The sequence below is a fragment of the Triturus cristatus genome, chromosome 3_1, assembly GCF_964204655.1.
Source record: "Triturus cristatus chromosome 3_1, aTriCri1.1, whole genome shotgun sequence".
Classification (NCBI taxonomy): Eukaryota; Metazoa; Chordata; class Amphibia; order Caudata; family Salamandridae; genus Triturus; species Triturus cristatus.
Genome location: NC_140583.1, coordinates 512,277,777 through 512,299,462, shown reverse-complemented (window position 1 = coordinate 512,299,462; position 21,686 = coordinate 512,277,777). Strand labels below are relative to the sequence as shown.

At 43.4% G+C, this 21,686-nt stretch overlaps 1 protein-coding gene across 2 annotated transcripts in view; it reads right to left on the bottom strand.

Annotated features, from left to right (window-relative positions):
• The window catches only part of LOC146860508 (aminopeptidase N-like), a 257,086-nt gene that overhangs the window by 202,168 nt on the left and 33,232 nt on the right, over positions 1 to 21,686 (bottom strand). For both annotated transcript variants that reach the window (XR_014978825.1, XM_085644420.1), the window contains exons 5-6: positions 9,920 to 10,074; positions 7,806 to 7,919 (exon numbers count right to left, since the gene is read on the bottom strand). Coding sequence is in view for 1 of the 2 variants with exons in the window: in XM_085644420.1 (XP_085500546.1) it covers positions 7,806 to 7,919; positions 9,920 to 10,074 (269 nt within the window). In the remaining variant the exon portion in view is untranslated. The remainder of the gene's footprint in view (positions 1 to 7,805; positions 7,920 to 9,919; positions 10,075 to 21,686) is intronic.

Here is a 21,686-nt window from a genome sequence, read left to right as displayed (position 1 = left end):
CCTCACTTCTCCAAAAGTAATTTATCGACTGCAGATAGCACAAACTTCAAGTAAAATACACTCCCTTTTAAATACAAACCTCCCATTACACTTTGTGAATTGTTACACAATTTTCAACACATCTGACATTTAAGGTCTGGCACACTTTTTTAACATTGTTTCCTCTGGCCATCTCACAGGCTTTCAAACTGTTTTTAGTCTAATACCCGACTTCATTCATTCGATCATCTCTGGAATAACAGCAACAGTGCCCATAATTCTCGCTCTGTTTGCGGTCATTCTACTACTATTTTAGCTTGCTAAAAATGGCTACGTTCCCTGTGGTAACAAGCATGTCCGACAGAATACGCCTCTACACGAAGCTACATCAATACCGTGAAAACATGGAATAACTTTTCGGCTGCCTGCCTCTTTCTATTATCGGAGCCAGCGTCAACATGACATTTATTTACACATATACAATCTGCGTGCAACCATCTTTTTATTGCAAAACTTGCCCAATCGACTGACAAATGGATCTATGCCTTGCCAACATCCCAGCAAATGCTCCCGATATCCAGCAGGTAATTGAGTATCTTGAAAACCATGAAATTGATTGTTCGGGCAGTGGAGTAATGGCGGATGCAACACACAAAGGTATCCTGGAGGAATGGGATTTCTGCGCACCCACGAAAGATCTCCTGCATCGTGCTACCTTTGACAACATTGCAGATTGCCTGCCAATTCAAATTGCCCCTCCAACATTCGAGAAACATCACTGTCCCTTCGAGGATATGAATTTGATCACTTCGCTTTTCTCATATGATGGCAACAATCGCCTCTTGGAACATTACGCATCTCAAGCTACTGAAGAACTTCCGGACTGCAATCTCCAAGACTTGTAAGAAATTCACTTTATTCTTGGATTGATTTTTTCCAACTTTTTTGACTTTTTCCTATTAAGTTTTTAAATACACTTCAATTGAACTATTTTCATATAATAACTTTCAAAGTATGCTTAGGCATTTGAACTCTGTTTTCATTATTGGCCCATACGTCTCCACACTAACCAGGGATGGATGATGTATGGCCTATGCAAATACGCTATTTACTTGCTAAATTAGCCTAAACCCGACATACATTTTGAAACCATATCTATTCTTTGTACACACGTCTCTCTGCCTGCCTGTTATCCAAGAAGCCCTTTCACACAAATTAGCTCATCCGCAGCCTCTGCTCACAAACTGGCAATCAAGAAAATCAAAACACACAGCATTGTTTAGGAACTGGTTGGCACAGTGTGGTAATCGTATCCTACCTTTATTTTCATTCTACAATTTACAGTCATTCATGTCTAATAGGATTGTTTATGTCACATGGAACTGTAACATGTAATGTGGAATTGACTGATGCAGGAGCTTAGGTTTGAATACAGCAGAAGCGGTTGGAGTTTGCCTCAGCTGGATGCCTTAGCTCTTGTACCAGTGGTTCCATTTATGGCACTTACATAAAGACACTTTTTATATAACTTGCAGACTCCATTGCTTTATCCCACACAGCCACTTTCTTAAAGACACCTGATTTCACCATTTGTCTTCTGTGGCATTGCAACATTCTGCATCATATTCTTCATGATTATTTATTTATTCCTGCTTGCTAAAACACTCCATTTGAGTCTTCAGACTGGTAGGGGTGAGTAGTTTGCTTTCCACTCCCGCTATAGTCTAAACCCATACTAACACCACTTGCACAGCTATGCTACAGCGGCCAGAGCACATCAGTTTACAGCAATCAGCTCACGGTTTCCTCCCCGAGTGTACCGGCACCTCACCTCAGCACCATCTCACTCTGGGCAAAACAGCACTTTCACACCACTAGGGGTTAATACTTCGCTTCACACTCCCTGTATAGCACACCCTAACCACCCCACAGACCTCACAGCGCTATAGTCAAAACCCATACTAACACCACTTGCACAGCTATGCTACAGCAGCCAGTATGCTACAGCGCCAAGAGCACATCAGTTTACAGCAATCAGCTCGCAGTTTCATCCCAGAGTGTACTGGCACCTCACCTCAGCACCATCTCACTCTGGTCAAAACAGCACTTTCACACCGCTAGGGGTGAATACTTCACTTCACATTCCCTGTATAGCACACCCTAACCACCCCACAGAGCTCACACCACTATACTCTAAACCCATACTAACACCACTTGCACAGCTATGCTACAGCGGCCAGTATCCTACAGCGCCCAGAGCACATCAGTTTACAGCAATCAGCTCACGGTTTCATCCCCGAGTGTACCGGCACCTCACCTCAGCACTATCTCACTCTGGGCAAAACAGCATTTTCACACCGGTAGGGGTGAATACATCACTTCACACTCCCTGTGTAGCCCACCCTAACCACCCCACAGACCTCACAGCGCTCCTACCCTCCTTGTTGGGCTTGGCCCTTTTGACAGATTCACCCCTAAACTTTTTGCCTTTCCTGTGACCTGGTATTGGTAGTCCAGAGTAAAGTGCGTGCGCTCTCTGAGTGCGTGTGGTGAGGTTGGTCTGCCCTCCCATAGGAATGCATGGGGGATATGTGTATCTATGGTAATTCCTGGTGTGAGAGGAGTGCAGGGACAAGTTTAGTATGTGCAAACACGTAAGAAAAAATGCTGTGCAATGGTGTGCGCAGAATTATTGTGACTGGTGGAGAAGTGCCACTTTTAGAAGTTGGCATTTCTGTGTGCTGTGTGTCTGCCTGCCTGATGTGGAGTACATGTCTGGCTTGTGATTGACAGGTGCTGGATGGTGTGGGAAATTCCAGGAGCCAGGATGAGTCAGCCCAGTGGTGAATAGAGAGATCTGCATCTAGATGGGAGGGAGGAGTTGCACCTGGGACCTGAATAGGGCTGTGCCTTCCCTCCACAATGCAGGCTCCATCCCCTGTGGTGCGTCTGATCCCTGAGCCCCCACCTAACAAAGGAGAGAGGAGCTGAGCAAAACAAAGTGCTCCAAAGCTCCCCTATTCCAGTTCTAACTCGTATCCCTAAACCCTGTGCTGTGACACAAAGGGGAAAAGTGGTATAAATGCTGGGGCTGGGACCCCATGAAAATGTTCTGTTGTGCTGGTCCTGACGCTGGGGGATGCTGCTGCTGGGCTTCAGGACGAACCGCCACAAGGGACTGCCTCCCTGCTGGAGGGCCCTGTGTGCTGGCCTGCCTGAACCCAGCCTTGTGCCCCCTGAACTTTGCCTTTTATTGGGAAGAGCGCTCCATTTTGGATCCTGGATTTTTGCCTCTAACACCCTGTGAGTGCTGTATTTTTATTCCTTGAGAGCGCTTTTGCTTGTGGGGAAGTGTGTTGGAGACTCTGCCCTAGCGCTGGGAGAGCACTTCTCTTTTAGATTTTTTGATTTGCAGCCCTTCTGCTATTGGAATTGAGTGGGTGCCCATCCCACTAATTTATGAGAAAAACCGAGCGGGAGCGCACCCCGCATCGGTACCTTGGAAGTGGGTGCTCATCCCACATTGCGGTGCTTGTTGGCGGGAGCCCACCCCGCGATTGTCTTTATTTTCGAGCGGGTGTCCACCCCGCAGTTTTGCTCATTTTATCGCGGGTGCCCACCCCGCCTGCTTGCCGTGATGGCGGGTGCTCACCCCGCCATTATATTTAATTTAGATGAAGGCGGGAGCCCACCCCATGCTTCGGTGAAGAAAAGCTGCTGCCGCCGCATTGCCAAGATCGGCCCGGAGGAAGTCAGGCGGCCGTGCCTGGTTGGGGCATGGCCTCCTTCCCCCGAGCCGGAAGCTAAGGGAGGCAGAGAGGTGCTTCCACCGTCAGTGGAGCTCCCGGCGTGTAAGGGAGCCCCGCACCCACCTAGAGGCCAGCCGAAGAAAGAAGCCAGCAAGTCTGCACGGGGCTCTCGTGAGCTGAGAGAGCCCCCCCACCAGGGACCGGAGGAGTCCTGAGGTGGAGGGACCGCGCTGGCAGGAGCAACAAGGAGAGGTGGCCTCCCCCTGGAGCCCTGGTGAGTGGGACTACCTTTAAGGAATGTTGGTGCCTATCGAGGCACCTTGTCTGTACTTGTTGATCTTCACAGCTACCTCATCTGATAGAGGGCAGCTGCCACAAGTGGGGTATTGAGTCTAACTTCAGAGTCCCCGAGCGGGATTCCACCGGGCGCATGGTTGGTGCTTGTCGGTGCCCTCCAGTTCTTTCTCAGCTGTCCAGCAAGACAGCAGACAGCTGCAACGCTGGGCCGCAGTAATTTAGCAGTTCCAGAGTGGGGCCTCCCCAGCGCGCCAAGTGCCAGCCCCATTCTTTCGCTTGAGGGCAGTTCATTTAAAGTCTGAGAGAGGGGCGCAGGATGCACGCTGGTGCCAGGGCTCATTTTCACAGTTGCCCAGCAATTAGTGGGCAGCTGCCACGTTTGGGCTTGAGCAATTGCACCTTTGGCTTTTGCTGCATTGGCAGCTTACGCCCTGACTGTTGTGGACATAGGGTATTTGAGCCCCTGAGAGAGGCCAGTTGGCCTGGGGCCCGTGTCAGTGTGTTGCGCCCCTGATTGGAGCAACCTGGCTTTATGCTCCTTGTTTCCTAAAGCATTTTTGCTTGCTAGGCCTAGTGCCTCATAGGGTTAATGCATACTGTATTTATACTGGTGATGCGCAATGCGTTCTCCTAATGTGTTTTATGCCTGATGAGATTCCTTCGTAATATGATTTGTGCATTTTATGGTTTCTGTTATAGGATCTAATGCTAAGTTCCTAATCTTGCCAGTAGTTACTGGTTGTGCTTTTACATTTTCTACTTGTGCTTTTTTAACCCCTTCAGCGCTGCGGGAATTCCCCCGCGGTGCTGAAGGGTTCGAGCGCGGGCGGGCCCATGACGGAACGGTTCCGTCATGAGCACAGCGCAACCGATGCTCATGACGGAACCGTTCCGTCATGGGCATGGAAGGGGTTAAAGATTCGGACCAGGGCCCGATTGGCCCGGTCATGTGTATATACTGCCCTGTAAATATTGCCTAGTGCCAGTTGGCACAGTGTATATTATGTGATTATGTTTCTAATGTATTTATGACAATACAAAGGCTATTTGTATATGTAACCTTGTGTGGAGTTCCTTTTGTGGTGTACCTGGGGTGTTGTTGCTGTGTGCGTGCGCAAACGCTTTACACATTGACTCCGAGATAAGCTTGACTGCTCGTGCCAAGCTACCAAGGGGGTGAGCAGGGGTTATCTTTGGCGTGTAACTCCCTTGCCCTGACTAGAGTGGTGGTTTCTGCCTGGCTTTGGCGCACGCCTTAGCCAACCAGAAATCCCATTTCTAACACTCCTCTTTTCTACTCTTTTCGCCCCGCTCGCAGCCAATAAGCAGCAACCTGGTGCTCGTAACGCCTCAGCCAATCAGAAGGCAGAATTCCCAAATATTGATATCTGTAAATTTCTATATTTCTCCAAAACTACGGCACAGATTTACACCAAATAAACAAAAGTGTGCTTTCTAGACCAAGACCCTTCTCCCTTGCAAATTTGGGGTAATTCCATTCACCCGTTCACCTGTAGCCTTGTCTAAAGTTTCCTATGGAAATTAACATGGAGAAAACATGTTTTGGGACCCCCTTTTTTTCTCGGCCCCCCCCCCCTTGATGAATCACCTCCAATCTTTCAACATAGGAGCTGATTTGAACAAAGAATTAGTTTGGAAAATGTCATGAAGATTCATCAAATGACGCCAAAGTTATCAGCAAAACAGAAAATGTTCTTCCTATGGAAACTTGGTCCTAACTATAACTACCTACTGGCGACCGCCAGTAGGTAATATACACAAACATATATATACTTTACATAATAGAAAAACAATAATTAAACATTTGTTTCATAAAACATTAAACTAATATATTAACAATAACATAAAAGTAAAAATTACAATCATCTAACATATATGCAACCTAATTCAGATATTAAAATCATTAGGGAACGTGTTGGACTCTGGAGGGCTTAGATTTACTATTTCTACTCCCACATAAGGAAAATCAGTAGAAATGTATGACTTAAGAGGGGACAAATATACTATTCCCACTCCAGTCTAAGCAACAATTGGGAAAGTGTTGGATTTGGACGGGTTAAGTTTGCTATTCACACTGCAACCAAACAACACTATGGACAGGGTTGGATTTAGAAAGGTATAGCTATACTATTCCAATTCATAATCATTTAAAAAAGCATTTGAAGGTCTATCAACACAAAATTATTAAAACATATTAAAATAATGAATATATACAATTAAATGACCTAAGGGGAAAAAAATAAATAAATAAAAAACCTAAATAAAGCAATAAAAAAAATACACTTTTCCCCCAGAAAATTTAAATAAATGTAAACTAATAACATTAAAATAGCAATTAAATACATTGAATAACATTGAAACTCATATTAAATATAAGATGCATTTTGCAGAATTTTTTACATATACTTATCGAAAAATCAACAATTATTCAAATACAGCAAATAATTTACATAATACATACTCGATAATTTCACCAAATCAATGACCAATGAAATAGTGAAAATTAAAATGAATTTGTAAAATAAAAAACATAACATTTATATTTTTAAAAACTCCCTACCCTATTACTCTGCAAACCCAAAAACCTGCCACTAAATTATAAATTAGTACCAACATTTCATATTATTACCAATTCAATATTTAATATTAAAAATATAAAAAAAATTAAACAACATATTCCTTTTATTTTAAATACCTTCCAACTTTATTCCACTACAACTCAATAACCCACTGTTAAAATATAAATTAGTAATTTAAATATGGAAAAATAAAATATACATTACAAACCTCAAAATACACTTACATAATTAAAATAACCATTGATCAATTAAGTAATTTACATTATTAACAACCAATTAAGTATTTAACATAAAAATAATTTAAAAATAAAAATCATTTATCTAACTTCCCATCTTATTCCCCTACAAACCCAACATCCTGCTACTAAGTAGTCAATTACTAATTAAATGTAAAAAGTTGCAATTATGTATTTGCCTGTCTTGATAATAAATAAATAAAAAAATTGCAATAACCTTTAAAAATATATAAACAATATACTAAATGCCTAAATTTGTATGATACCTTATATATGCTAAATTAATTTAAAAAACAATATTATATAACAATATTTTTAAAACGATAATATCTACATTAAAAAACGGTAGTCTTACCTTCTATATTCTGATTCTCAATAATTTTGTGCTGAATACATTTTTGACACAATATTTATGCAACTCGACATTTTTTGAAACAGTATTCTTGTCATTCACTTCCACCTACAGTGAAGCTACATTGCATCTAGGGCAATGAGACAAATATCAGACTGTAAATCGTCATTATCGATTGAACTTTGGGGCATATTTACAAGCCCCTACACAAGGTGGAGTTAAGCCACTTAATGTGGCTTAACGCTGCTTTGTGAATAAGGCCCCCTTTTACACTGTACTTATCAAAAAAAGGGTGGGCAATGGGTATCACGGTGGGTGTTCCGCAGTAACACCCATTGATTTTGATGCTGCCCCATATTTACAATAGTGGCGTATACATGGGGCAGCTCTAAAACTAAGACCAGCGACCACCTGGTCTTAACATGGTGAAACAAGCATAAATAAAAATCAAATAACTTCAACATGCCCTCGCATAAATTGCTCTTTGATTACTTCTTATTAACATTCACAGCTCTACTACTGACCATTGCAATGAATTCCTTCCTGTCGGTCTTAAGATCAGTACTTTCAATATATTTTGAGGAAAACTTACAATATTCCACGTTTGCTCCGCATAGTCAGCTCCTAGAAAATGCACATATGAGGAAAACCCCTCATTCAGCCAGAGATCGTTCCACCACCTCAGTGTCACAAGATTACCAAACCACTAAACAGAAACAGAAAGCCATGGAAGCATTAAAAGCTTAGTAAAATGCATCACATATGTTAATTTGCAAAAACATGTAACAGAAGAAGACTCATTCTATTGTCACAGGGGAAGACATACACCCACCTGCCAAACAAGAAACAGGACAATTTGATTTTTAATGTGTATTTTTGACAGACTCTGCGGCATCTAAATCACTTTCATCCGACAGAGTATATACTGTTCAGTTCTTTGATTTTGTTTCTGGAGTGATGCTTTCTTCAAGCCAATGCAACAGGGTCAATGTTGCACTGTGATTTTTAGACCATTGACCCAGGTCTACCTGTGACTTGAGGTTCTTAGGACTCTACCTCTCCATGCCCTTATTCTTCTTTGTGTGACTGCCAGGATCTGCGAATGGGGTGCATTAATGACTTGTATGGTGCTAGAATGTAATATATAAGTAGTTAACATTACCTGTTGGAACCCTCATTTTCAATCTCACTGACACTCCTAGTTCTCTGACCTTCCTCTGAACTGACCAGTAGAAGCAGCTTTACACATAAACATCTTTCAACAAAACCTGTGAAGCCTCCAACTGTGTGCGCTGGAGCAGGTTAGGGTTTACTTGACCCACATGCTCATAAACACCCACCATCAAAATGTCCAAATTAGTACTAATCCATGCAGCAGTGGGTATGGACCCTTATTATACTTTAGACAAGAATATTAGTCACTAGCCACCCTCCTGTCATGAGCATGCCAAACATTCCAACCCATTATGTAACGTGTAACTTCACTTCGTTCTTCAAGTTCAGAAATGTGATATGTGTTCCTTAAGAAAGGGGCACTCGTCTGTGTCTGGGTTCCATAACCTAGACTCTATTCACAAAAGGAATAGAAAAGCCCCTGATACTGACAGGGTCTAGCAATCCATCTCATTGGCTACAGGAAATTCAAGGAAAACATCCCACACTCGCCCATCCTGGCCCCCCTGGCCCTTGTTGCCCTTTATCACTGAGTCAATAGCGAAGCATTGTATTCATGACTCTGTGGCTCACCTACTGACTAGAACGTGTACAGTTTCCTTACTAGTGTCACAAGACTGTCCTCCCCTGTGGGTCTATGCATAACAGGTAGTTCTATAGTAGCAGGAACATGTGAGCAATTAAAATAATGTGCATGCTATGCCGATGCGTTCATGAGTATAAAGTCATTGGAGAGGTCCTACCTCATGGATAATAAAGTGGGTTCCACATGTTCTTTATCTCATCCACTCTAATTTGGAAGAAGTCTCTGGGCTCGATTCACAGAACTAACTTAAGACAAAATCCTAAACTTACTACCATTTTCGTATTCACAGAAGGCGCTTACTCATTTTCGTATTCACAGAAGACACTTACTCACTTCGGTATTCACAGAAGTTAGGAGTCCTAACTTTAGGACTCCTAAATGCCTTCTCTGAATAACGAAAGTCTTAAAATTAGGATTTTTCTCAGTTTAGGAGTCCTAAAGTTAGGACTGCTAACTTTACTACTTCTAAACTGAGAGAAATCCTAATTTTAAGGCTTTAGGTATACACAGAAGGTATTTAGGAGTCCTAAAGTTAGGAGTCCTAACTTTACTACTACTAAATTGAGAAAAATCCTTATTTTAAGACTTTCGGTATTCACAAAAAGCATTTAGGAGTCCTAAAATTAGGAGTCCTAGCTATACTACTACTGAACTGAGAAAAATCCTAATTTTAAGTCTTTTGGTATTCACAGAAGGCATTTAGGATTCCTAAAGTTAGGACTCCTAACTTCTGTGAATACCGAAATGAGTAAGTGCCTTCTGTGAATACCAAAATGAGTAAGTGTCTTCTATGAATACCAAAATGGTAGTAAGTTTAGGATTTTGTCTTAAGTTAGTTCTGTGAATCGGGCCCTCTATATCAGGAAATTAAGTTGCACTCTTGTTAAGGTCATGTTAATTCATATGCAGTCTGTTTTCTGTGTTTTTGCATTCAACAATGAGAGTACCTGGTGGGCAAGCTCGTGAGCTATCACTGTAAGTATTCTCTCTTTATTTCCGATCGATGATGTCAAGGGATCATACAAAAGTGCTGTCTCCCTGTATGTAATCAACCCCCAGTTCTCCATGGCTCCTGCTCCAAAGTCAGGAATAGCAACTTGATCTGAAGGAGAAAACATATCGTCATTGTTACCAATACAAACTGTGATTTCTCTGTTCTCGAATATTGTAAGCATAAACACATAATTAAAACTTAACTTCAAGAATCATTGTGTTGCAGTGTCCATGTACCAGAACTTTCATAGTTTTTGGCTGATAATCTAGTAATACTTTACACTGAGGAATGCACAGAGTTCCTAAATATTATTTGCACAGGGTTCTACCTGACACTACCCTGGGAAAACTATGGAGTCACTCAACGGGGCGGGTGGCCACTATCCTGCCGGGTACATGCATGTCTCTGACCGCTGTCGGAAAATAGCCATCATATTTACATCCCCACCTGCCTCGCAACATCTCTGTGCCTGTAGTGCCAATGAAGCAGATGCTCTGTAAGTTTTGCCAAAAGTCAAATGGACGCCTTTTTTTCGTGACCCATTCGGCATTGTTTTTTGTTTTTCCTCAAACAAACTCTCAAAGCAGGAGTTTGAGAATAACAAAAAATAACCCTGCCACTTAGGGAACTTTGTCCCTAGGCCTCAGGGTCATTGTTTGTTTTCCTTGCCTTGTTGCACCATTCCTTATTTGTAAAAATCAGTGGCCACTGCAACACAGCAGTCCTGAGGTGGGAGGGCTGCTGGGTAAATCATTTCTAACACTGGAGCTTAGAAGGACAAGGTGTTTAGAAAAGCCTTTTTAATGCAGGTAGCAATTTACTTACCTCCTGGAATCCTCTATATTTCCCTGTTGATAGTTTTCCAAGAAGAATAGAAGTTGGACTATGTCATCATTTCCATTCCACAATATTCAGCACAGTGGATTCTTCTGGCTGCTTCCCCATGTAAAATGCCTCTATTATAATTCCTGTCCAGTGGTTCCGTTTCAGAGACTGACCCCTTCCTGTTCTGCCCGTACATAAAGAGCTACTGATTAGCGTATCAGTGTCTCATAACTCTTGAAGCTTGCTCCTGCTGTTGGATTTGGTGCTTCTGCTGTTCTCAAATCATTCCCTTACTCCAGCTCTGCTCCAGGCATGCCCACACATGCACTGCTCCAGCCCTAGTCTTTCTCGGGCTGTGCTCAAGGCCTACCAACTCCTGCTCTGTTCCAGTTCTAGGTCTTAGTTCAGTTCTGCTCCAGGCATGCCAACGTTAGCACTACTCCAGTCAAGGTCTTAATCTTGCAAGACCTGTCCTGCCACTTAGTAACTTTTTCTGCCTTTGGTCATTTTGCTCCTCGTGCTGTCGGGCAGTACTTTTCAGTAACTCATGTTACTCTCGGGTCAGATTGGTTGGCTTCTGGAAGTGGTTGTCCTTTCCACAGAGGCTTTAAGAAAAAGTTGAATGTTCAACTACTACATACAGCCCATGACAGGTTATGACAACAATGTGTTTCTGGTCCCTCTGACTCCATCGGTTTGAGGTCTTCCATCTCCAGGTTTGAAGACTACCACTCAGCAGCAGCAGATTCAGATTTTGCAGAATGGAAATGCTGCCATACTGAAAACCTTAGCCACATACCCACCTCTGGACACTCCTATCACCAGCCCTGGGGTCCACACATTGCAAGAAAGTTACCTGAAGCTGAGAGAATTCCTGGATGTCATCTTAGTTCACTTAACTTTTTATCCAGTACATTTTCGCTCAGGTAATTTCAAGGGACCTTACATAATAAGTAGCCTTATGGGCTCTGCCTTATACTTGTATATACCCCTAGGAATCACTGATGATACCTGTCTGGTTGATTATGTTATCTTCTTGGCAATGTTGACGTATATTGTAAGAAAATTGGTGATTTTTGGAGGATGTTGTAATTGATTCCTAAATAATAGGTCCAAAATCATGTTAGATCCAACACACTTGTTTAGTAAATAAACCTGTGCTCAGTCCCTAGTGGGTATGGCACAGATTAAGCAGGCTGAACTTCAGGAAAGCATATGTAAAGTATTTAGCAGTACAAAACAATTAAAATTTGAAGCACAACACAATTAAATTCCACAACCAATTTCTAAGAATAGAGAAAATGACACAAAAAATTAATAAAATCCAATATGGGGAACCAGGGACATGAATTTTTAAAGTTTTGGGGCAAAATGCTGAAAGAAAAAATAATTCACCAATCAGAAGTCACTGCTCGTGGTTGACCAGAGGCTAGGCACAATTTCAGGTTGATTGCAATGGAGCAAAAGTCAGATGACCTCATCAATTCAACCTGGTCGTAGATTTTACCTTCTAAATTAGTATTAGCAATATTGAGGCTGCTCTCCAGCAAAGTCCTCTGAAAGTTAGATCTCATTTGGACGAAGTCCCACTACAGCCGTTGGTTTTGGCAAAAAAAGCTCAGAGGGGGGAAATTCTATATTTGCCTAAATCCTCTCGTCGATAATATACTTTCACTCCTTTGCCTGGTAAAAATGTCTTTCTTTGGACCTGGGGCCTGATTTAGAATTTGACGGATGGGTACTGCATCACAAATGTAACGCATATCCCTTTCACCTCCTTACAAATGCATTATGGTCTAACAAACGTGTAATAAGGCAAACAGGATTTTTGTCACGTTTGTGAATACCTGTTCGCCAAACTTTAAATCATGCCCTTATTCTCTTTTTTTTGGAGCTCAGAATTCTCCAGCAGAGCAAGTATTAAGCTGCAGCTGATGAAGTCTTTGCAAAACTGGATACGTTTTTTCACGTGGTCCCGTTGAAGCTCCAGGAATCTTGAAAGTCCCAACTTTTTCCATGTACCAATTTTTCGGACTTTCTGGAGCAGTCCCTCTTGGTCATTTCTAAGGCTCCCAGGACTGCAGCGACAGCACCTAGTGTTCAGGACTCACTCCATCAGAGACCACTATCACCACTTCAGGAAAATTACCTTTTTCAGGTTTTGTGTCCCTGTAGCCCAGGAGGCGGTCAGCCAAATGACCCTTGCAGTTCCCATCTGAGTCCTGGGTACAAGTGGGAGCAGGTCCAACCTTTTAGGTCTCCACAGAGGTCACAGACAACAGGTCCAGTGCTGTTCTTCCACAAGTCCAAATGTGTTCTGATTATGTCTAGGTGAGGTGCCACCTTTGTAGGATTCCACAACCAGTGGGTGGGGTGACTCCTGAATACTCCCTAACCAAGAAGCAAAAAGTTCTGAGGGACAAACCTTCCTACCTTTTACATCTTCACTGCGACTATCCCACTGCAAACTACTCCACTGTGCACACTATTGTAAGTTAAATCCATCATAGTAAAACTGTAGCTAGCCTAACTTGGTATGTGTCTATGGAAATGAGCAGTCTCCCTTCCTCAACCAAACTAGTTCTAGTGCTAGCTCCCCTTCCCACAGAGATGGTACCACAATGGCTACAATGTGTCCCGAGATCAAAAGGCCTCTCTTCCCCAGGTCTCACTTTACACTTAGCTGGGAATGTGCAGGCCTTTCTAATCCAGTTCAAGTTAATTAACTTCCAGGACCCTCCCCAACTGCTCCTTTAATAAATAGAAGAACAGTGATTGAATCAGTCTGTAGCTTATCCCAAACCAATGTTAGAAGAAATAATATTTTAAATGCACTTTAGATTTTCACATAGGAACGTTTGCAGCCCTTTCAAGTGAAAAAAACTTTTGTGGGCTAGAAACTGTAAGAACATGCAAACATAAAATTCTGACATGTTCCACTTTGAAACAATAGCTAACCTTCTTTGTGGTCTACAGGACTACATGGATTGACATTTAAAATTTAAAGCTAAGGGTCCTTCCTGTCAAAAAGTGGTATATTGAAAGGCTTACCTGCCAGTTTAAAGGCTACAGCAGTCAGGTTACACATGTACACCTGAAGCTATGCTTTTCCTTGTTAGCCTAGTGGATGGCAAATAGGTGCTCAGTCCATAGGTCACATTTTAGTTTCAATACAATTGATGGGGTTTCCTGCACTGTACACTATGGCTATAATGGAAAATTAGATATACTAATTTGGTGATTAGCCTATTTACCATATTTTCGGGTCAGAGCACATACACTGAGGACTGAACAGCAGAATCGCAAGGTTCAGAATTCTAAAATCAGCATAAGAGTCAGCAAAAAATGGGCTGATCGTCCAAAGAGGGACTTTCTCACACATATTTTTCTATGGCCTGATGCCAAGACTTCTGCTGGAGAAAGACTTTGCGATCCCCAGCAAGGCACTATGTGGGCAGGAGCATATGTCACCTGGCTCAAGCATATAGCCTCAGCAATTGTTTTGATTGAAGGAATCCAGAAGACATTTCCCAAAAAATGTCTTCGAGCAGAAATAAAGATTGAATTAACATTGGCCCCTTGTATTGCTTCCCTGACTAAATTTACTAATCTAATTTTACAGATAGAACATACAGGTGCCGATTACGATCCGGTAAAAACCGGGTACGAACCGTCGGTCGGAGAGCTTTCTCCGTCCGACTCGTACCCGGTCGGAAAACTTTACAAACATGGAATTACGATTCGCACGGAAACACCATTTTCCGTACGAATCACAAAAAACACCGACCGTCGAAAATATATGTACGAATGTGATCCGGGAATGCTGCGACGTGACGTCGGGACACTTTCAGGCAGCGTTTCACGACCCAGGAAGTACGATTCGAACCGACAGCAGTCCGGACGGCGATATTTTCACGGCACCCAAAAAGTGCCGGAAAAGCGAAGTACGGCGCGAAATGACCAGAGTAGGTGGCCCGGTATGCGCCGTACCCCCCCCAGCCCCCGTATGTACGCGCCGACCCCCCTCCACCCCCGTACATACGCGCCGACCCCCCCAGCCCCCGTATGTACGCGCCGACCCCCCCAGCTCCCGTATGTACGCGCCGACCCCCCCCAGCCCCCGTATGTACGCGCCGACCCCACCCAGCCCCCGTACGTTCGAGTCGTACCCCCGTGTATGTACACCCGTGTACGTGTCGTACCCCCCGTGTATGTACACCCGTGTATGTGTCGTACCCCCACCCATGTATGTACGGTGCATACCCCCCGGGGGGGTACGACACATACACGGGTGTACATACATGGGGGGGTACGACACGTACACGGGTGTACATACACGGGGGGGTACGACACGTACACGGGTGTACATACACGGGGGTACGACATGTACACGGGTGTACATACACGGGGGTACGACACGTACGTACGGGGGCTGGGGGGGGTCGGTGCGTACATACGGGGGCTGGGGGGGGGTTAGCGCGTATGTACGGGGCTGGGGGGGTCGGCACGTACATACGGGGGCTGGGGGGGTCGGCGCGTATGCGGGCACATGTCTCCATGGTTGCTATGGGAGTTCGGTGCGGACGGTGTTTTTTCCATACGGTTGTAACATCGGACGCACGGGATGGATCGTAATTCCGCGGTCGGACTTCACTTTTCACATTTGTACGGTGAATCGTCCGAGGACGTGTCGGACACAATTTCCGACCCGAGGACGTGTGGGGAATAATTCCCAATGCGATTCGTATGGACTTTTTCCCATGCGAATCGTAGTTGGCAGTTTGTACGGCACTTGTACGATTCGTACGGTAAAAAGACCGGATACGAGTCGTACGGGGAATTTTTTTACCGGATCGTAATCGGCACCAGAATCAGTGAAGAAGAACAGAAAAGAAGAGTGAGCAAATAAAATGTCACCTCGCACCACATTGATCTCCAGTAACCAACTAGCCAAAATCCATGACCTTCCTGCTGCTTCACCTAAAGAACCTATGGAAATAGAAACTGCTAGGAAAAGCCTATCAGCTGAAGCACACTTGCAGATGTTGCATATCGCTTTGTCTTCCTTGCAGACAGCAATTTCTTCCTGTCCTATAAGACCTGTGAAAGCCTCCAGAGAATATGTTGGGTGAGCCTATGTCAATGTTAATCGTCCTACACTCTATTTCCTAGTAAGTCTATTCAAGTGTATTCTGGTTCGGTCTGCAAGTGCCAGCACTTCTGGACTCAGGAGCTACTGGAATGTTTATAGACTAGGTCTGGGATAAGCAACAATCCATTCAACTATAAGAAAAAGAGCAAACTTGGTACAGGCAGGGAATGGTACAGTGTTAGCTTCAGGTCCTGTAAACGTCCAATCAAAACCCCTAACAGTAAAGTTTGGAGTTGTGAAGGAAATAGTTTGATCTGATCTCATTGCCACCTACCATCATCCTGGGATTTCGTAGTATATTAAGTTGGTGTTCAGGACTATAATTATGAGCTCCACCTTCTCTAATGAGCATTTTGGGTCATTATCTGAGTATTGGCCCACACCTGAAGTCTCTAACGAAGAAGGTATATTTGCTTCTAAACATGATATTCCTTAGCAAGTTGAAGGTGGATTGCTTTCTGGGTGCTGTGCTTCTAAGGGTAACCAGGTTGTTGACATGATAGCCTAGAAAATGAAGCCTCCAGAAGACTTTCCTAGCATTTCCTCAGGAGAGTTGGAGGTGGCTGTGGAACAGAAAAAAGTCCTGCTAACCTGTAAACACAGCTCTAGTGAAAAATAACCAGTAATACAGGTAATTGCCCAGACCACACAAAACGCTTCTGAGGATGGATAGTTGTGGTCTGAATATTTCTTGGAAACACTTTCTGTTTTTGTTGGGTTTAAAGGCAATGATTAGTTCCGAACCAGATTCACTTCAATTTAAGCTTTACGAGATGAAGCCAACTGTCTAGAAGCTTACTAAACAATTCCAAAAGACCTGGACGCTCAACCCTAGGACTATCACGTGCCACACCACAGTTTATTGCCCAGTTGCACTATTCTACAGAGGGCATATGCTCTGTAGCCTATGTTACACCAAGGTCACATTATGCAGCTTCCTCAGAGCCTCTAAGGTCTAGGCTTGATTCCTGTGTCTAACTTTTGAAATGCACCCAGTACGTCCAGCCCTTTACAGAAACACATATTAGGGGGCTGAGAAGGGATAATTGCAAAAGGTTTTCATATGCGCTCGGTGAAGGCACACACACACTTTGAACAATGAGAGCGAATAGAGGCTTTTCAAAACATCCTGTTTCACCTGGGTAGCATGGACTGAGGTCAAGACACACTCTGAGGGAGGGGCTTTAGTTGAGTGTAACTCAGATCTTTAGTAAAAGAAAACAAGCATTTGCAATGCAATCGGCCTCGCCCTTAGTATTTGGCCATGCAGCACATTTTACCGGGTGCCGCAACATCTACTGTGAGTAATACTTGTAATGAAACAATTATGGTCATTTGTGTGTGCAATTTGAGTGGTTGCTAAATATGTACCAAACCACCTGAGCTACCACTGATTGTACTTTCAATATTGCAATTTTTCCATTTTTTGCCAGGTAATTTGCTTAACCTTGCCACACAAAGAGTTGTAAGCCGCCATTCGACCCAATCCATTCATTAAAATTCACTGAAGGGGCTAAAGGTTTTTTGACGAGATAAAACTCACTTTTTTATTATTTTTAAAATTTTACTTAAAGTTATGATTGAGAAGTGCAACAATTTGTTAATACTGCCTCCTTAAAATTGATCTGCCTGAGAACACTGAATCTCGGAAAGGCTTGCTCAGCTGAGGCAGAGTCAATTTTAGGAGCAGGTTCCACTCACTGAAACGGTCCGGTGTGGGGCTTCACATGAAGCGTGGCTTTGGTGGCGTTATCCTTATCCATCATATTGGTACTTTATAATATATTTAGTGTTGCATAAAGATGCGCTGTGCTGTGATTGACAAGCCACTAAAATTTCAGTAGAAGCTAAGAAGGCGTAGAAGGTGCTTTATGTTTAAAGTATAAGAGAGACCTGGCTTGATTGAGGGTGCATGAACAGTGTGTCGTGTTAACACATTTAAAAAAAATAAAAAAATAAAAAAAAGTGATCAGGTTGCCGAAAATTGTCACAGCAAGAAATATGGCATTTCGCAAGAAAATAAATGTGGGCAAATGACATTTTTCAGTAAAGAGTCACCCGACAGCGTTCAAAGTTGTGCTGCATGTATTTTCATGAAAACTTGAACAACTTTGCTGTAGTGACAAAAAAGTTAAATGAAAAAGCACGTGAAAACTCAAAGGGTCTCGTTAATAGCTGTAAGTATTTCCCGTTGAAACTAAACATGCTCGGGGATTTTAACCATTTGTAGGAAGTGATAAATACTATTATATAATAAACACTATTTATCAGCGTTTGGAGCCTTTGAGAATGCAACCAGTTATTAGTGTCCATCCCTCTGCATCGGGCTTCCATCGTCTGCTGCACAGCGCGCCTAGAGCAAATGTTTTGTGCAGCAGGCGCTAAACTACCCCCACGTGCAAATGCACAGGCACTATAACTCATTGCAAAGCTCTATAATGCCCCGTCAACATTTTTTAAAAAAAGTAAAACGTTATTGTATATGCCGTCATTTCCCTAAAAGTATCCTGCATCAGGTAATTTCCCAATGAAAAACTGTTGGTGTGAAGATAAATGCTTATTAAAAATGGTCACATCATGCTGTTTTTACAATATAATCTCATTATCTATGGCCTTTTTACAATGACACTTGCTGCGCAAGAGAATAGTTTACTAAATGAGCTGCTGTAGATCGCAATTGTGTTGGTTAAATACAAACATATTGTAGTTCTCATAAGCAAAAACTAATAAGTCCCGGCCTCGGTGAAACTGATTCCACAAGTCTTCTGTCTTATTTTGCAAACATATATAAAATACATTAATCTCTGCAGCTCTGTGAAGGTGGCATGCATATGTTTAGCAAATAAAAACAAGTGAAAGTTATACATGACAAAACCACAGCACCCCAGAAAAGATATGCAGCTGTCCCTGAACTTTGGGAGATATTAAGTGAAAATGAATACAAATCTGTGCTCAGAAAGCAGTCAGGGATGGGGGCAGAGGGCGAATCAGCTGCTGCTCACAGCAGGAGCTGTGGCTGCTCGTTTGCGAGATCATCTGGCCCGCACCCCGAGTGTGGATCATGCGCTCTTCCTTATCACCCAACAACTTTCCATGTGAGCAGCGGGGATGCAGAAGGCCCCACTTGAAATGCAAACACCAGAGAGCTGCCAGTCTGTACCCACGGCCCACCGTGGGCTTGCCTTATTTACCGATAAAAGACACAGCTCGTGCAGGCCACAACTGCAGAAGGAGTGGTGTTACTTACCTCGGAGCAGTAGTGATGGGGGCGGACTAGCAATGTTGTAGGATGGGGCTGTGGGGTGGGTGGGCAGCACTGCACAGGGAGATAAGTGACGTGTGCGAACGGTGCTCAAACTAAATAAAACTGCCTTTGATCTGAAACTGCTGGGCAGCGACCTCCGAGCAAGGGGTGGTGGTGGGGGCGTGCTCAGTGATGTGAGGGGGGAGATGTGGGGTGGGTGGATAAGTGACGTTCCACAAACGGTGCACAAAGAAATCTAAACTGCCTTATATCTGAAACTGCTGAGCAGCGATCTCTGAGCACGGGGTGGTGGAGGGGGCGCGCTCAGTGTTGTGAAGGGATCGGTTAAGCTGTATTGTGAGAGGGTGGTGTGGGGTGGGTTGGGGCACTGCACAGGAAGATAAGTGACATGCGTTAACAGTGCACAAAGTAAATAAAACTGGCTTAAATTTGAAACTCAGAGAAGCGACTTTGGCGCGAGAAGTGAGTGTTTGGGCGGGCTCAGTGTTGTCAGAGGGTCGGTCAAACTGTGTTGTGGGAGGGGGATGTGGGGTGGGTGGCACAGGGAGTTAAGTGACATGCACAAATGGTGCACAAAGTAAATAAAACTGCCTTAAATTTGAAACTCCGAGCAGCGACTTTGGAGGGAGGAGTGGATGTGGGGCTGGGCTCAGTGTTGTGAGGGGGTGGGAGGACGGCACGGTTGAGTAAGTGATGCCAGCTACAAACAATGCACTAGAGCTGGAAATCGGAAAAAAAAGAAGACAACTTAGGACTTCAAAAGGACGCTGCGCTGCTGAAATACAAGTGAAAAGTGCATCGGCTCAACATCCGGTAATTCTGAGCAAATCACTTAATCGCCCCGTACCTCTCAAATAATGAATGCCTCCTTGTGCAACTTAACTGTTGACCTTCAGGTCCGGTTCACGCTATAACATGACTGGGAGTGCGCGGGAGGGGGGGTGGGGCCCCAAGAAGTCACGGACTGCGGTGGGGGGGTAGGGAGGTATGGGAAGAAAGTAGTCTGTGCGGTAAAGGGGCCAGTAACCATGGAAGGACAAAAATGACTGACATGGCTGTCATGAGGAGGGACTAACAAGCTTAAAACCAATCAGAAGGCAGCATTTATAATCTAAGCCAATGAAGAAGATGGGCCAGAGTGTGGGCAAAGCTTCCACAATGCTTCCACATTATAGTGTAAACTGCATGCCTCGTAAAGCGATGGAAGCGCATTCGCGCTGCAACGCTAGGCGAGACCTAAAAATATGTACGTTGCAAATCAAGTAAAAACACTTATTTTATAGAACCACACTAATTTCAAAGTAAATGACAACAAGAAACCAGAGAAAAATAGTTCAATCCTTAAAACGAAATTCAAATGAATTATTTGTTAAAAAGTAAGTCTAAAGATAGATAAATTATATGCGACGGAGGCCCATGGAAACATCTAATTGGCGATGTTGCTATATTTTTTAGATGTACTGGTGACACATTCTACGGGGTCATTTGATTACACACATTCAGTTAGGTTGTAAGGTCTTGACCCTTTTTTATTTAATCGGCTTCCATGGGACACATGCGGTGAACAGGTCAGCCACATTGATAAAGGCTGAAGAAAACAGAAATCTTCAGGTAGGTGAAGGCTTCTGTTGGTATGAGAGTAGCGGCTATGTGGGTCCACGTCCCATTTTCCAAGACCAGAGCAAGAAAGCATGAGTTATCAGGTTCTTGGACTTGGGAAAAGCTCAGAATCTGGGAACATGCAAGGAAGGACCCTGTTTTTTGGGAGGCAACGTTTGTGACTTTTTTATTGTTGGGGAATGGAAAACATAATGGTCAATCTGTTTGTGTAATTTAATTCTAGCACTAATCTACCAGAAGTCACCACTGCCTGGACTGGTGGGTAGGTAAAGGCATGCACGTTTCAGAGGGAGTCCACAAACCCATGAAGCATTGTAAATAGAGTTTACTAAGCTGACTCATTCGCTTTTGCGTGGGTTTTATTATTTAGAAGAGTCTCAGCTACGGAGTTGTGTGTTGGTCTGACTCACGGACTGAATTAAGGTTCAAACACGTTTAATTATTAATTGTTTTGATAAGAAATGTCTGCACCCTTATTTCAAATTCATGAGCGTCATGAAATTTACCTAAACTTTACAATTCCAAATCTGTATGAACGCAACCAAAGAGAAATACACGTGTATTTTTATTTCAATAAAAATATCATCTGCTTCGGGAAATTTCTGTTCAAATATCATAAGTGCCACCCGGTTACTGAGGCCACAATAGCTCTCATAATCCAGCAGACATCGCCAAACAGAAGAACATTCTGGAATGCCTGCTCTGACTATTGATCAATATGTTTCAAACTCTGCATTTCAAGGAAAAGCTCTGACGTTTACTAATATTATTTTCTCCGCTTCATGTCTCTTACAGTTCGGTATTTAATGACTGAGCACCTCGTGTGAACCTACAGAAGATTGAGTATGTTTACTTTGT